At 39.1% G+C, this 18,083-nt stretch overlaps 1 protein-coding gene across 5 annotated transcripts in view; it reads left to right on the forward strand.

Moving 5' to 3' along the window:
• The window catches only part of atp6v0a1b (ATPase H+ transporting V0 subunit a1b), a 37,425-nt gene that overhangs the window by 8,047 nt on the left and 11,295 nt on the right, over positions 1 to 18,083 (forward strand). For 2 of the 5 annotated variants that reach the window (XM_044338425.1, XM_044338424.1), the window contains exons 9-21: positions 10 to 103; positions 2,121 to 2,333; positions 4,431 to 4,581; positions 6,006 to 6,145; positions 6,348 to 6,511; positions 6,921 to 7,011; positions 7,228 to 7,346; positions 7,544 to 7,760; positions 8,587 to 8,694; positions 10,593 to 10,793; positions 13,536 to 13,553; positions 17,492 to 17,609; positions 17,808 to 17,979. In XM_044338425.1, the coding sequence (XP_044194360.1) occupies positions 10 to 103; positions 2,121 to 2,333; positions 4,431 to 4,581; positions 6,006 to 6,145; positions 6,348 to 6,511; positions 6,921 to 7,011; positions 7,228 to 7,346; positions 7,544 to 7,760; positions 8,587 to 8,694; positions 10,593 to 10,793; positions 13,536 to 13,553; positions 17,492 to 17,609; positions 17,808 to 17,979 (1,806 nt within the window). The remainder of the gene's footprint in view (positions 1 to 9; positions 104 to 2,120; positions 2,334 to 4,430; positions 4,582 to 6,005; positions 6,146 to 6,347; positions 6,512 to 6,920; positions 7,012 to 7,227; positions 7,347 to 7,543; positions 7,761 to 8,586; positions 8,695 to 10,592; positions 10,794 to 13,535; positions 13,554 to 17,491; positions 17,610 to 17,807; positions 17,980 to 18,083) is intronic. The other 3 variants (XM_044338427.1, XM_044338426.1, XM_044338428.1) reach the window with 3 other exon arrangements.

Here is an 18,083-nt window from a genome sequence, read left to right on the forward strand (position 1 = left end):
TTTCTCCAGGTTTCGTGCCTCTCTCTACCCCTGTCCAGAGACCCCACAGGAGAGGAAGGAGATGCTGGCTGGAGTCAACAGCCGCATTGATGACCTCCAGATGGTATGTTTCTCAATATAATGGACCTTAACCTCACATTGCTAGCATTACACACACATTAACCAAAAACAGGTTAATAAACATGAAAACAGAGTGGAGAGAGAGACAATTAGTTCCCATTGAGGGGGTTGAGCTTGGAGTTTAGCCTGCTTATTGTTTAAGCAACCTTATCATTTGCAGTGTAGCTCTTCTTTTAAATGTAATAAATATTTCAAAGGGTCTTTGTACTCTTTGTTGCAAGGCTGCCAACTACACAACGAGAAATTAATTAGAAACTTTGTACAACAGGATGTCTGTCTTCAGGCTCCTGCTCAGTTTTCCCTGATAAAATTTATTTCCAATCAAATCACAAAAGCCCTTATAGTGTAGGCGTTTTTTTTTTTTGTGCATTGGTTCTTATCTGTGAAAGACCTTTGTCCTGTCTCAAAGTGTTGTGGTTCCCAAAAGTTTGCCCATATTAAGCCTGGAAATAAGCCTCTGTTCTGCTTGACAGGTCTGCTCTAGTCTGAGCCTGCCAACCACATACAATGAACTGCACTCTACTACAATAGAGCATTTTACTCAGCCATACATAGAAATGACATTCTGTGCGTAAACATGGGCTGAGTCTGTGAGCCAGCACAGTATGATCAGTTCATCTCTATCACTTTCCAACACATTTTATATTGAAAATATAAGCATCAGAGATCCAGAGATGAGGTCCTATGAGTGCAACCATGGAACTGAAGAATTGTGAATCACATTCATTAAAGTGCAAGCAACCAGTAGAAATAAATACAGAAATCTAGAAAAGCCCAGATAGGTGCAATTATTTCTATGTGTTTTTTTCATGTGGTCATGGAATGATTATTTTGTATCACCTTCAGGCTGTATCTTGTTGGCTGTGTATTAACTGTGATAAGACAAGTCAAAGGTGAGCATGACAGTTCATTCTTGACCTCTGAAATAAACATTTGACTTAACAATGTCAACTCAAGCTCACTTGCTCCAGAACATTTGATCATGTCACATGGTCTTCACCAGCAGAAGGACTTCTACTCAGCTATTCATGGAACTGTAGATGTTTAAACTTTAAAAGTGACAACTTGTCTTAAAAGTTTTGTGTCTCATATCAGTGCAAAGCAGTTCTGCTGCTGATCATGTGTAGAAAGCCTAAAGCATTGTTATTATATTTCTATAATATACCTATATTGTGGCTGTGGCTCAGGAGGTAGAGCGGGTCGACCACTAATTGGAAGATCGGCAGTTTGATTCACAGCTAATCCAGTCCACATGTCGATGTGTCCTTGGGCAAGATACTTAACCCCAAATTGCTCCTGATGGCTGTGCCATCAGTGTGTGAATGTGTGTGAATGATTAGATTTCCTCTGATGAGCAGGTTGGGACCTTGCATGGTAGCCCCTGGTAACCCCTGTACCCATTCAGTGTATGAATGTGTGTGAATGGGTGAATGTGGTTTGTAGTGTAAAAGCGCTTTGAGTGGTCGGAAGACTAGAAAGGCGCTATACAAGTACAGTCCATTTACCATTTACTATATGACTGACATTGTGCCTGCAGTATTCAATAGTTAGTTTCCAATATAGTGCCTTTAGTTTGGAGGCTATGTAATATCTGTTAAAGATTACATTATGTTTTCTGGTTATACAGTAGGTGTTTAGCAATAAACCTGATTACAAGAAGACAGAGGTCAATTATTTCACAATCATTAGTTAACTAATCCATGATCATGAGACAACAAAGCTTTTATCAAGATCATTACATATTTTATTTGTGATCACAAGAAAAGAAAACATGGCATAAATGGCTTTTTATAGGAATATATTATATATTATATATTATTATAGAACACAAGGTCAGTCTGTTAAAGGAGATACTAGAACAGCATCTTGTCAGCGTCAAGCAAAATACTTACTGACCAGAGGTCTTTGTGCCATAATTACAACTGATTACCATCACTGCACTACACCTCAGGACCAGGATCTACAATCTATAACTGAATCCCTCTAAACTGCCACTTCAGGTGCTGAACCAAACAGAGGACCACCGTCAGCGAGTGTTGCAGGCCGCCTCTAAGACCATGCGGGTGTGGTTCATCAAAGTGAGGAAGATGAAGGCTATCTACCACACGCTCAACCTCTGCAACATCGACGTCACCCAAAAATGTCTGATTGCTGAGGTGTGGTGCCCTGTATCAGACCTGGACTCCATCCAGTTTGCTCTGCGCAGAGGGACGGTGAGTTTGTATTTATCGGTTTGATTTTTATTTGATTTACACAGATCAAGTGATCAATTTCAGATTCTTGTTTTTGAAGTGTAGTGTAGCAAAAAGGTAAAGTATCACATATTTCTCTCTTCTTGTCCTTTATACATTGCTTATGAAAGATCATAGGCAACATTGTTTTTCAAGAAACTCAGTAACTTTTAGTAATTTTTAAAAAAACGTATTTAGATATTATTGATCTATTTTATACTTTTATTTTGGCTGGTTTTTAGACCAGCAATTTTACTTCTACCTGAGTAAAATTTGGCGTTATTTACTCTTCAGTCTTTCCATTCAAAGCTCTCCGTGGCTCTACTTCCCGTTGTTGTGTGCTGTCCCTGCTTGCTTATGAGTTTATATTGTACTCAGGGTGCTGCTGCTAAACAGTGCAACATTATGATACAGTTACACTGGTATGCTTTGACTTCTCTCATTCTGTGCTGAAACAAAGGCAAATTTTATTTTATGTACAGCAGTTCACACCAAGGTCACACGAATAGGTTGCTGCTCGGGAACTTTTTTCGCAGGGAAATATAAACTATAATGATACTACAGCTATTGTGCATATTTTGTCCATTTTTCTTTGGTATAAAGTATAAAACTTTTTTGGACGTATTTGTGGGAACACTGTCTAAGCCACAAGGCTCTGAGTGGGCAATTACCATGGTAACACTCAACTGACAATACAGCTGGCAATACAAGGAGACACTATGTCAACTTCTATCATGCACTACTGACTGGAGAACGTCTTACTGTATAGCCCATGAATGTTTATACAAGGTGTTTTTCCGCCTTTTCAGCAAATCCACGTAGTGTTAACTATCATACATTAGCATATTTAAGCACTCTGACCCTTTAGAACAATCAACATTTGGGAGGACACATTCTTAAGTTTGCATTCCCTCGGTGCCCCTGGTTCCAGAAGTCAAAGTTGAAATTCATTTTTGCTATAGACAATGTGAGGAGACTCAGTTGGAGCACTTCTGCAGCATGAAACTCTCGGTCAGCATGGTTGATTCATCAGTACAAAATATGAACAGCTGTATTAGAAAATATCTGGTTCTTTGATGAAAAATTAAAGTTATAAGACGATGTACATAAAAACCTCTTAAGGTGCATTTCGGCAAGAAACATCCAATTTCAAGCCTAAAATTTTGTATGTGCACTGCCAATGGTGGGTGGGAGATTTTGAGAAAATTGATAATAAAATCTGCAGCTTGAATCAATGAATTTTCAGATTCAGAGTCAGTTTTCAATGAATTCAGAAACTATGGCGCCTGTGACTGGCTTCTTCTCCATTGCAAGGGCAGCCAAGGCTCATGCATATTTTAGTATTTAGAGGCTGCAAACCGATGGACAAAACATGATTTCTCAGAAACAAACTGGTGACCATTACATGAACTTTTAGGGTTGTATTATCATCCTGGAGACTTCATGAGGATATAATCTAAAGACATTTTAAAATGGGCATACAGATTATGGAAAAACACTTCCAGATTCCAGGGGCCCCTCCCACTTCGCAACTCTAATTTAACACCTGCCAAGTCATTGACAGCTCCTGCAGTTAATGCTGTATTCCTCCAAAAGAGAGGATCTAGCTAGCATAAGCTGTCTTTTTCTTATGGGTGTAGACGTGGTGAAGGCAAATGACCAAACTGTCAAAACTCAGCAATGGGGAGTCTTATAACCTCAGTGCCTAGTTCACTATTCATAAGTGTGCTCAAAACAGCCTGTTAGTTTGCTGGAATTGAAGTGCTCACCCTCACAGTTATTGCACCAATCAAATTACAGTACTGACAATGTCAGTCAGGATTAGTACCAACAATTCATGCCTACTGAAGAAGGGGTGAATACAGTCACTGCAGACAAGTAGATAAAATTTTCATTTCCTCCTCTGGTAATAACAATTTACATTTAGTACAAAAGTCAAAACAAATACTGAGAATATAAATGATTGATTCCTTAGCAAAAATGAATTTCATTCGTCAAACTGACATCCACAAAAAGTTGTAAGGCTGTGTGGAGCCTGTGTGAAACATGTGACTGAGAAGTTGGGGCTTTATTTCACAGGAGAGGAGCGGCTCGACGGTGCCGTCCATCCTCAACAGGATGCAGACCAAGCAGACTCCGCCCACCTTCAACAAGACCAACAAGTTCACGTCAGGCTTCCAGAACATCGTCGACGCCTATGGCATCGGGAACTACCGGGAAATCAATCCAGGTTTACACAAATTCACCATTTTCTATTTGTCTATATTAGAATTCAGTCATTATTAATTCCAGTCACTTCCATTTTGCAGTTTTTTTCAATTAAGCTATTTAGCTAATAGCTCAGCACTTCTTGCACAGATGTTTTACATTAAAAATCTGCACAGGGGGCATAGTTGCTCCCTTTTCTAGTAGGCTTTTAATGTGAACAATCCGCAGGAAGTATTGAGTTTTATTGACGGTATAACCTATGACAGTATAGAACCAGCTGGAAATAATCTGAGTAAAGCAAAATTTGTGTTAAGGGGTTAACGTTAGAGCAGCAGAGTGGTGAGTATAACCTGACTGTGGTTGCACTGATGGAATTAGTACTGTGGAAATGTGCATGAAGCTGAATTTATCATGTGAACAATCGACGTAGAGTGAGAATGTATGGTAGATTTGTAACTAAATATTTTCTCTATATTGGGGATGAGGGGGCATTAAATGCCAGTATACCTTGCAATGGGATACAATATGATCCAATAACATCATAGTATATCATACGTATGACCTCAAGGTGCTGGGCTGATTTGTGGGCTTCGGTGTAAGTCTCTTGTCAAGGATTTTTTTCTTTGTCCAAAATGATAAACTGTTAAAAACACATACACAACATATTATATTCTCTAAGATAAATGATATAGAAAAGATCCTATTGTATAATTTACTACATGAAATGTATTGCGATTATAATGCATTATATAATTTCTGCAATATATTTATATTATTACAATATACTTTAACCTTTGATGCTACATTGAATAGATATTATGATCATGATGTAGACTGATATACCTGTTGTACTTTTTGTTTCTGTACTTAGAAAAGAACACTGGGTGTAAAAGGTTTGGACATTTAGACTCTTGAAGCTTCATATTATCATAAATTCTCAAATTATAGCTGGTATATAAAGGCCGTTCACTAAGTTGTGTATTTCTAGTTGTTTCGCTCTCTCTTTCTTGTGTCGTCACATCACTTCCATAAACATTACTGTAACCAAGGAACAAAAGTAGTGTCCATTTAAATGCCCTCTCTCCCCAGTTCTTTTTGCCGTGGCATTGGAACCTTTAGCAATTGCTATTCATCAGAATTCAAACATATCAGGAGTTACTATTGGCTCAACTATTCATAAATTAATCCTATATGCTGATGACATAATGGTCTTTATATCGGACCAGTAGGAAACAAATGAAAAAAAGGACAAAGTAGAAGATACTTCAAAACAGTATTTTTTTTAAAGTCGATAAACTCACTGGTGAGTATGACATGAGTCTTTCATGAAATCTGAAATTTCTACAGTTAGCATTGATTAATATATGACTGATTGAATATTTGAGTGGTTCTGATTGTTTGAGCCTCACTGTGTGACCAACTTTTCCCTCTTGTCACCTGTTACAGCTCCATACACTATTATCACCTTCCCCTTCCTGTTTGCGGTGATGTTTGGTGACATGGGTCATGGCGTGCTGATGACCTGTGCTGCCCTCTACCTGGTCATCCGAGAGAGTCGCCTCCTCGCCCAGAAGAGTGACAATGAGGTACAGTAACAGAGCAACACAGTAATTCAGTAATACAGTAACACAACTCTTCCCAGTTGAGAAAACAAAACATATATATATTTGTAAGTTGTGGTTGGATAAATATTTCTACAGATGTTCCTGAACAGTAGAACCAGCCAATTTTAGTTGTAGTTTTTATTTCTATTTAAATCCTTCAATATGTGTATCAATTTCTCTGTAGATGTTCAACATGGTGTTTGCTGGTCGCTACATCATCCTGCTGATGGGGATCTTCTCCATCTACACCGGCATCATTTATAACGACTGCTTCTCCAAATCACTCAACATGTTTGGCTCTGGATGGAGTGTCAGGCCCATGTTTGGCACCAAAGGAGCCAACTGGTCGTAAGTCTTCCAGTTCTGCTTTGACCAATACTGGGATGTCCCACTGTCTTGATTTTTAATAATATAATATTCCCTACTACTACTATACTCTACTATTAAACCGGTAGAGTTGATTATAAAGGAATATTTTTTGTAAATACAGGCCATTAAAATTGAAAATTCTTTGAAAATTGTCAAAGAATAGTCAGTAGTTGTTGAACTAGTCACTCAAAAATATTGTGCTAATAGCAAAAGTAAAACATTTTGTTTCTACTTTACTCTATAATCTAAATTGCCTAAAATTTTTGCACAGTACTGTATGTGGATAATTCATATTCTAAAATGTATTGTTTTTCCTCTAAAACACACAGTAATCTGTTTAATTTCAAAACATTAATACATGTATACATTTCCTGCTGATGTGTTCTAGGGTTGAGACTCTTGATGGAAATGCAGTGCTACAGTTAGACCCAGCTGTTCCCGGTGTGTTCAATGGGCCTTATCCTCTGGGAATTGACCCGGTAAAACCTGCACACTCACTAAAACAACCAGAATCAATAGCTTCCAGCTGTTTTATCCGGTCTGAACCACAGTGCAAACTTTGCCTTGATGTCATGTTTGTATTCAGTGTTGAAAACGAGGCTTGTAAATCACATTGCGATTGACATATTGGAGTTGATTTTGAAATTTTGGTAAGTGTCGACAAGTGTTGGTAACCTGTTATGTCATCTCTGCAGATCTGGAACGTTGCCACCAACAAGCTGACCTTCCTCAACTCATTCAAGATGAAGATGTCTGTCATCCTGGGTGTCATCCACATGCTGTTTGGAGTGTCTCTCAGTCTCTTCAACCACCTGTAAGTGCTGTACTCACGACCAGTGCTGAATGTTAACACCTTACAGTGATTTATTTCCTTTTAGTAATTAATATGGTTATTCTGTTTATCTGAATGGACAGAATAAAACTGATTGTACAGCTTTTCTGAAATCAGCTATGTCTGTGGTCTGATTTTTCTTTAGTTCTAAGTTCTTAACTGACTTTACTGCATTGCAGGTACTTCAAGAAACCACTGAACATCTTCCTGGGTTTCATCCCAGAGATTGTCTTTATGTCGAGCCTGTTTGGCTACCTCATCCTCCTGGTCTTCTACAAGTGGACAGCCTATGACGCCATGACCTCCAAGGATGCTCCCAGCCTGCTTATCCACTTTATCAATATGTGTCTCTTCAACTACAGTGACCCCACCAACAAGCCCCTCTACCGGGGACAGGTGCCTCCTCTCTCATCCACCCCTCTGCTTTTCCCAGCTCCCTGACCCTCTTCACACCCACTAGTATGGTTGAACTCTGGTAGAGAGGTGCACAGCAGCTCAGAGCAAACATAGCCTCTGCAGTGTGGTTCATTTTCTCAGAGAGGTCAGAGGTCAGGCTCAGCTACAGGAACATGGTGGTGCAACATGGCAGGCTCCATGGAAGAGCTCCCTATATAGATATAAAGGGCTCATTCTAAGATAGATACCTCTTAATTCTACACACTGCACCTTTAAAGGACTGCAAAATAATGATGTCATTTTATTTTTCTATCACAGTGTTTATATCATTCTATTGCCCAGCCCTAGTCAAGAGCTTGGTTTTTTTTGTTTTTTTTCTCACTGAACACGATAACAGAAACCAGAAGTGGAGAACACAATGTAACAGAATGTAAAAGTCAGCCAAAGGGAGGTTTGTTCCAGAAGATCACAATCGCTCAGTTTACCAAAATTTGTCTGGTACCTAGTGTTAGTTTCTTTAGTTGCAGTTGACCAACATTATAAGCCAGCCTTTATTCTTGGTTCTCTGATACTCCTCAGGTCAATATATTACCATTAATAGATAAATACAAATTACTGTGCCATTTTTGTAATAATGCAAAGGTTTTGAGTTCCATGTAGCTTTAGATTCAAATAAGACAAAAGAAAGAAAATCAGCCATGTGGTGTGGTGTAATAGCAATGAGAGGGAGGGATGCTTTAGGCCTCAGCAGGATCTGTTCAGCATCTTCTGATCACTGCTACACGTCACCAACACCATGTTAACCTCTCTCTGTTTGAATCTGTAGATGGGGATCCAGGTTTTGTTGGTGCTGATTGCCCTTGCATGTGTACCCTGTATGCTGATTGTGAAAACTATGGTGCTTCGGCGTCAGCACCTGTGGAAAAAGCACCTGGTATGTGGATCTGACCCCACCTATAACCTTACTGCCACCTTTGATGTATAACAATTATAACCTTTGATATAACCTTTTTTCACTCCTATTCTGCCATTCATTTCAATGTGCATTGTATTGTGTAATGTGGTTGGTTGTGTTGCCATGAAATATGCTTAAAGCCTGCCTTGGAAACGCTCTGATATTTTGATGGGAAATTTTCTTGGAATACTTCACAGTCTGAGGGCACCCTAACAGCTGATGATCTGCCACTTGCATTTGACTAGTCTACCTTTGTAGTTGAAGAGTTGCTACCCAAAAGGCTATATATCCAAAAAGTACTGATAACCTGAATTCATTATATATATGAAATACAGCAGCCTAGAGTTCTCATTACTCTCACTGGTTCTGTTAAACCTCAAAGAAGAAGAATTAGACTGAACAGTACCAAACGAAAAAGAAATGTAGTGTTTACCAAATTCAGTCCGTAATTCGCTGGTATTTATGATTTTGTAGGTAGTTTACCAGTCTGTTAATTTTGGTACTTTTTATATCTTTTTTTATTTTAATCTTTGGAAAAAAGGTGTGTTAGTTGTAGTTACATTTTAGTAATTTAAACACTTTTAGTCTACAAAAACCAAACCATATTAGTCTAGCTTTCACCAGTGACATTTTCAGTGTACATTTTAAGACTTAGCTTTAAAAAAACAGCTTGAATGAGTTTGAAAAATAATCCTGAATATCCACAATATGTAATTTCAGCTGCTAGAGGTCTCTCAATCAAAACAATAACAAAAGACGGAGTGTGATGACGGTGTGAAGTAGCAAGGGATCATGGGAGTTGTTGTCTTCATTATTAAACAACCAGCTTCACTGGGATAGGATTACTCCAGTGTTAATCATTCAGGATGTTTTTACCGGGAGCTGAATTACCCGCAAAGGTCTTCTCCTCTCCAAATCTTTCATCCGGCTAAAAGATATAGTTAAAAACGACCAAAATTTATCACGAAAATGTGGCTTAAAACTGAATAAAAGTCAATTTACAACAGTTTCTGTGGAACAACCACAACGCCGATGTATTATCTTGTATGTGTGTAAGTTACTCTTTGGTAGACGCCATTGTAGCGGACAAACACAGAGCCGCCGTATGCATCTTGTGCACTATACTCTTTGGTAGAGGAGGTATGACGCCATTGACAGGTGACCAAATGAAACGGTCCGTTACTTTGATTAAATTACAGATTTCTCTGGGTTTGAAAATTGTTGGAAATATTTGGGATAATGTAAGAACACAACCAAACAATATATATAACATAGGTCTTGTTGTTTTTAGACATTTTAATGTGGAATAATTACATATTATACCTTTAACTAGAATGGGAAGCATACTGTATCAAGCTTAATACTGTATCAATGCAGTATTAACATAAAGGTATCAAAAAGTGCTAGTTATTAGCTAGCTGGCATTCCAGGTCCAAATTAGCCACCAGAGCTAACTAGCCTGCTAATTGGATGAGGATATTGCTGTTATCACAGTGACCCAACAGCTGATATTGATTCTAGTCATATTCAGACCAAAGTTTACTTTACTACATGGAGTCTTCAGCTGTGTTTGTTGAGGTTTAACTCAACCAGTGAGATGATTTTGCCTTCCAATAAATAATTAATTACCCCAATCTTAATCTATAAAAGTAATATTGGTAACTCACTATATCATTGAGCATTTTGATTTTTGCTACCTTTTATTTAGTAAAAGTAAGTTTCGCAAGTGGTGGATATATTTCATTTTGGAAGGAAAACCCTCACTCATTGTTGTGGGTGCCCTTTTTTACTTGAACAATGGAAGTAAATTAAGAAGAAAGCATGCAACCTAAGGCTTGCTTTAAGCTAGACACAGCTCTTGTGGCTTTTGTATCTAGTCCCAGAAGAGGGAAGAAACCCCTGCAGAGAATCTAGAGCAGTCTTTAGAGCAAACAGGCGTGTCCTCATCATGCACCGGACTCACCCAACAGGGCACGCAGAAGTTCGGAGGAGTGCGGGTGGGCAACGGGCCCACGGAGGACGAGGCTGGCATCATGGACCACGACCAGCTCTCCCAGCACTCAGAGGAGGGAGATGAGGTGAGCTCATTAAACATCACCAAGCATCAGCTTGTTCAACCGGCTTTCCGGATATCGATTTTGTTTGATTTAAAGAGTTTGAATTGTTTTCAGTAGGATTATGATGTTATGTATGCCTTCAGTATTGTGTATTGGCTTGGACCATTCGAAGAGAGTTAAAAAATGACAAAATAAATTTCAATAAGGAGAGATCCATTGGAAGTGTATAACGATATTTATTAAGGTTAGTAAAAGAGAAAAATTTTGGCAATTGACTCCATTGACATGAACGCACATATGAAGACGGAAGAAGGAATTCCAGGAAGGCTTGCTCTCTATATTAATTTGATTTTTTTCCTTCAATGAAACTAGTTGAAATATAAGGAGCACGTCGTAGCAGGATTATAACATGGGTTTGCTTGGAGAAATTTTGTAGTCAAAATGAGTCCATCAGTGAGCAGTAACTTGATATTTCAGACATTAACAATTCATCATTTTTGATTTTTTGAGGGCATTTAGAGCATACATTTTACACTGATTTGATACACTAATCAAGTATCTAAACTGCTATCAGCTGTTCATTTCAGAACAAGTTTTCTTGCACAGCTCAATACTGATGCTGATATTTCCTGGCTATTTAGTTTGATAGTTGTCATCATAGTTTTGCATTTACAGTGTTCTGTCTCGCTGGATGGGAAGGCCATTCAAACAGCGTTTACAGTAGATGTTGCACTATAGTCTCTTGTATTTGGGCTTGTTAACAAACAAGTAATCTGTTTCATAATGAATCTTATCTGTTCAATGGAGAAAATAGTTAAATTACAACCCCAGCTGTCAAAACCTCATAACTAAAAAATTACTCATTTGAAATCTTCTGTCTCAGCCCATTCACCAGCACAATGCTTCCCCTGTTGTACCTTCATATCAGAGAGCAGTCTTTTCTCCTGGGTAGTAACAGGAGATGGGGGTAATGTGGGCGCAACAGTGTGTAAAGAGAAAGGGAGGGCTGGGATGGACTGGAGCAGATAAGAGATGGATTTTCCATTTCAGAAACATAAACAGTGAAGTGGTTTTTATGAGAACCAGCGAGTGGAATTACTGAAAATACCACCCAGTTTTTTTTTTTTTTGTGACTCATACATAATAAATCTCAGAGTGTTTATATTGTGATAACATATTGCATAACTGTAATGTAATAAGACTGCATTTTGTCATCATTATTCCAAGGATAGGATATCCCATGTAGGCATGACTTATCAACAGGGTCAAGGAATTTCATATTGCATAATATTGGGTGTAGCAAGTGACTGTTAAAGTACCATGCTGGACAACTTACTGATTACTACAGAAACATCCAGGCACCTGTTTCATAAAAAGATTTGCAAGCACTGTTTTTATGTAGATCGCAAGTGGTGCCAGCCTCCCATTTCACAAATAATTCCCACTCACAAATTGCAGATAAAGAAGTTTTTCTTTTGATTAGTCAAATGTGTCAAAATGAATGTGAGAGGAAATGATCTCATATTGCATATCACGGCTTGCATGTTGGAAAGTTGGTGAAGCAGGCCCCAGAGTAATGGAATATAATTTTTTCACTTATGTTTTTATGTTTTATCTAGCTCTTCAGAACTGTATATTATCATTCCACTGTCTCTTGAACTTCTAATCTACTTCACATTGAGCGTATTTTGTGCATTAGAGTTCTCTACAGGCCTAAAACTGAAACCTGAATCTGATCCATGGTCACTTCTTTAAAGGATAGGTTGAAATTTTTTAAAACTAGTCTTTTTAAAATCTTGATATACAACAACATACTTTTGTCTATTTCCTGGCAGTCTTGTGTTTATTGCCTAGGTTTATTGCCAGTGTTTTATCCCAACAGCAAACCTATGGTACATGTGACTATCTCGACTTATCCCTTTGCTGCAACTCAGCTCAACACTAAAAACACAATCTGTGGATAGTGTAAGTGGGACTTTTGCACTAAAAAGATTGTAACATTGTAAGACACCCACTTCTGGGTCGAGCCCAGACTGCTGAAGCCTCATTTTAGCTTCAGCTAAACTGTAAAATGCATTTTTACACAGAAAAAGGACTGTGGATTCTGATCTAGTTGCTTTATGAAAGGATGCCGTCACAGCCAGTATGGAGAAGAGGAATGGTTAAAGTGAGCTGTTACTCTTCCAATGTACATACAGTATGTCACAAGATCATTGTATTATAGTAAGATAGTCATGAAAAAAATCTGAACCTGTCCTTTAAGATCCAACCCTACTGAACCGGACTTGTGCCGCCAAATTTGAGCCATGAAGCTGCTTTATTTTATCCACTATTGACTGTTAGCTTGCCAGGCTAATGCAATGGATTGGTTACACACTGTCTCTTTCCCTCATCCCACTAAGCAGTGTGTATCTATTTGCAACACATAACGCAAATGGATGCAGACGATTGGCACAGTCAGAGAGAGAAAGACAGAAATTTCTTAATAAATTTGAAAATAACCAATCCCAAACCTGACCAGAGTCCAAAGCTTTATGAACCAAGATGGCCCAAACCCCACCTGAAACCTGATACTCTGTCAGGACCTAATGGGTTTGATTAGTGTGATTAATAAGTTATTTATTTATTTATTTTTGTGACATCAAATGCAAATCAGTGATCCAAAGAAGGGGATCTTCTTGATCAATGCAGTTCCATGAACTCATTTTTACCCATTAGGTCCTGAACTCTTACACTAACCTTTGACCTTTGCTTACTTTCAAGCACTCAGAGGAAGAGCCGGTAAGAGTCTGAGTGTGGTATCCTCTCAGCATGTCTGGATGCTGTCTTGCTGATGTGTCTGATATGTCTGTTTGTCCCTTTAGTATCAAGTAATCGTCTTTCTTTCTGTTCTTTTTTGAACTCTGGTTGATCTGTCTAAACCTTCTTTACTCCTTTACTGTCTAACTTCCAATGCCAGGCATGTATATGTGAGGGATGGCAAATGTATGTGTTTGTATGTGTGACAGAAACTGAAAAGCCAAACTCGAGGTCATTTAGTCAGATATTCATTCTTAAAATCTTGATTTCGAACATATTCTACAAGTGAAAAACACTGCTGACATGCAGGTGTTTAACATATTTCTAGTGCAGCTGTTAATGAGGAGCAAGATTTTTCTTGGATGCCACTTGTAGGAAAAAAACAAACTTCAATCACTTTACTATAATAAGGAAAATGACATTTAGAAATTCAGAAATTTTTGAAAGATTTTAATTTGAAACAAGTGAAACTGTCTCACCTTTGTGGCAGATGTCCTCACTTGTAAGGAATGAGAGACTAAATGACCCGTTATAAGTTGGATATTTTTGTAGTGTACTGTTGACCAGAGCTGTAGTCAAGATCACTTAAGTTGAGTCTGAGACAAGTCAGAGTGAAACAGTGCCTATTCAGCATTCTTAATGCTATTGTTTTATGCTGGAATCAGACCACACAATACTTTAGTCATTTGAGATGGTCACTATATCAGACAGATTAAGAGCTCATGAATTCTTAATGTGACTAGGCAGAGAGGCATGGCAGATTACATGACCCTGATCATCTATGTGATTGGTAGTGCCAATGGCACAAGTGGCAGAGAGCGAGACAATTCCATGACAGAACACCCACAAGGCCAAGACAAGTCTGAGTCAAAACATTCACAAGACTGAGACAAATAGCCATGAGAAAGAGACAAGTCTGAGTCAAGTCACTCATGAGGTCAAGACAAATACCAACAAGACTGAGACAAGTCCTGGTCAAAACAAGACACAAGAGAGTCTCAAAACTTGAGACTGTGATGATTCCAAGTACAGCATCTCTGCTCTCCAAATATACCCTAATTTAAATCAACATCTCAGACTTGTCTCAGTCTGCAGTACTACAGCCCTGCTTTTGAAATATACTCTAAGGGCATTGTCAAACATATAGAGTTGTTTGTCTGCTCTGGTCTGAATCAGTGGATGAGTTGTTACCTTGTTTTCTTTTCCCCTTTGTTCGGTTTCTCTTCACACAGAAAAAATTCAAGTGAACCAAAATGCACATGTGTGGCCATTGAGAATTTACGCTCTGCTTATTGGTCAGATGTTTCTTGGAGAGCGAGAACATAAATACAAGAAGAAGGTCTTGTGTTCTGGGTGCACACTTCTGTGAGACAGCATCTCTCACATTTATGCTCTGCTGCCTCAGTTTTCTTACTTAAACGCAGCACTGTTCAGTGGACCAGAGGGATCCCCTCTCCTTCCGCTGCTGACTTAACATTTTGAACACTCCAGTGTTTAATGCAGAAGCTGGCAGATGTAGTCATCTGCCCAAATATCAAGAAGTCAGTGTACTTTTTTGTTAGCACAGGTCAGAGCTTGATTTATTATTCAGCTATCTGCTAACAACTGTTGACTTCTCTCATCTACATCCCTGAATGAGTACTCTCTGTAGTTGGGTCAGATGGAGGTCAGAACACACTCCCACCACAAACTAACCTCTCCAGAACCACCTCCTCTAAAGGGTCTTGTGCAGTTGGTTTGGCACATGGGTATGATGTGTTCACATGTGCCCAAATGAGTTGTACCAAGGGGGAAACCCATCCAGAGTCTGATTCAACCAGACTACACAACGCAGAAAACACCCTGATTAACTTTGGATCAGCACCTGAATTTATTTTTGTGCAAATCAGTCTGAAAGGAGTTTGCGGATGCTGAAAACTGTCTTTTGATTTACTCACATCACAGATCCAAAGTCTTTCCTCTTGTAAATGTACATTATGAAATCACATGACTCTGCTCAGCTGAAATGTTTTGTGACAACATTTCTAATAAGAGCCACTCGCCTTTATGTGTTTTGCCATTACAGCATGTTACCCAGTGTTGTTTTCATTAGCCACTTGTGTCGGAGCGCCTTTGAATGGGAACAATGAGTGCTGCTTCCATGAACTCTATTTCATGGGTCCAAGGACAAAAGAGAAGCATGGAAAGAGGAAACTGGGCCAGTGCCAAGCCAAACCCAACAAAAGCAACGTCAAGCAATAGATTCCAATGTTTCTCCCTCCCAGCCTACTTCATACAGGAAAGGCTAGTCTTGCTCCAGGATGGGGAGAATGGAGGAACTCTGTTGGCTTTACAGTACACAAACATATCCCAGCACTGTGATCCTGCTGGGGAAAAAAGAAGAAACAAACCCAAACAAGCTAAATGGCTTTGCTCTTTGTTTTCTGCTTGATCAGAGCTAAAGGCTCAGGCAGGGGTCAAAGGTCAGAGCAGCCGCTCATTAAGATGATGACAGAATTTCCATTTCCACTGTTCTTGGAAGAGCTGTACTGACAGTACAGTTATTTTGATTGGCCAAATTTTGCGTAGGAGAGTTGGGTGATACAGATCTCTCAGTGCTAAGTAGAAAGTCAAGTGTTTTTTTTACACATCTCAGTTGATAAGCTACGATGATGTACTGTATGTGCTGGTAATGACAGACTGGACTTCTTGGAGTGTTTACTATTGCAGTGAGTATGTTTAAAACATGCTGTTTAATTTATACTTTCATTTTTATGTTTAAACAAGAAAATTATCTTAAAACAAAGATTCAGACAGAAACTCACACAATAATAATCTAAGTAAAAGTTCAACTAAACCAGAATCTATATTCTTAAAGGAGGATATGTAGTGATTGGAGCAAAGCTGCAGACTAAAGAATCAATATACTTGAAAGTGCACATCGCAGATTTCCCAAGCCAAAGTCAATTTACTAGTCATGGTCAGTACTACTCAGACTGTGAAAACAGGTGTATAATGTCTCTGTAGCTCTGGAGGAGCTTTGTCAAGTCTGAGACATGACATCACCCAGGTATTTTGGTCTGGGTTTGGAAACTACAAATTTATGACAGAAAGCCTGTAGTACCAACTGAGGGTGTGGTATTTGAAAGACTTTACCCAAGTGCTGTTTACCAGGCAGGGAGGGTCTCATGAAAGATGCTATGAAGTATTAAGTGTTGGATCCTGTGTTTTTGGAGCTTGACTCATACCAGCTTCAATTTTGACCATTCTTTTTAAAATCTGTGTCTTTTTAAGTTCCCAGACTTTATGGAAGCAATACTAAATCACTGAACTATCCCATAATTGTTGCTCTTATGACCCTGGAGAAAACAATGATAGAGTTGCTAATAAAAGCAGTAGCAACAAATGCAGTTTTAAAAACTTAGTTTCAAGCTGCAGTGGTGGCTTAAAGGTTAGAGAAGAGGCTTAGTGGCTGGATGGTTGTCAGGTTAGTTTATGGACTGGCAGCACAAATAGAAAGTCATTGCTCTCCTCTTACTTCCATCACTGATGTGGCCCTTCTAGGGCTTAAGACACAAAGGGCTTGAACCTCCTGCAAGGGGAGGTTGATTCAGTGCATGTGCACATGGATTTACAGTAACCAGGTCACTACAGTGCATGTTAACATGTTGTCCAATGACCTTCTTAACCTAATTTTTCTGCAAACCAGATTTTGTGTGTGCATGTTTTAATATGAGTGATACTTCCCTGGTTAAATAAAGGTTGAAAAATGTCTGATGATTGAGCTTTGTCCAGTGAAAATAGTGCATGTAAGCCACACCTCACAGCCTCACTGTTGTCAGTCCCAATAAAGCTATCAGCTAAATGCCTCTATGTGAAAAAAACATGTTATTGTATCCATGTTGTGTATGCTAAGTAACCATCTTGTCTTTCCACCACAGTTTGACTTTGGTGACGTAGCTGTCCACCAGGCCATCCACACCATAGAGTACTGTCTGGGATGCATCTCCAACACTGCCTCCTACCTGCGCCTCTGGGCCCTGAGTCTGGCTCATGCACGTGAGTATAAGCATGCATACACACACACTCACACACACACACACACATACATGCGCAATTTTATGATACATACTGTATGTTGTGAGCTTTAGAAGTTGTGGATAAAGGTCATAGCTGCATCAGTTCAATGACACTGTATTCAAAGCATGAATATTTTTTTGTAAAGCTTGTTGTTATTATGACTGTGTGTGTGTGCAGAGCTGTCAGAGGTGCTGTGGTCTATGGTGATGCACCTGGGTCTGTCCTCCCGGAGCGGGGGCGGGTTCTTCGGCCTGTCGATCATCTTCTCGGCCTTCGCCACTCTCACAGTCGCTATCCTGCTCATCATGGAGGGGCTGTCAGCCTTCCTGCATGCCCTGCGTCTGCACTGGTTAGAAACAGAAACACACACACACACATACCAACACACACACACATGAAATAACCACATATACGACATAGATGCATGCTACTACTAAATGAGTAGTATATGTG

Source organism: Thunnus albacares, chromosome 20 (assembly GCF_914725855.1).
Source record: "Thunnus albacares chromosome 20, fThuAlb1.1, whole genome shotgun sequence".
NCBI classification, from domain to species: Eukaryota; Metazoa; Chordata; class Actinopteri; order Scombriformes; family Scombridae; genus Thunnus; species Thunnus albacares.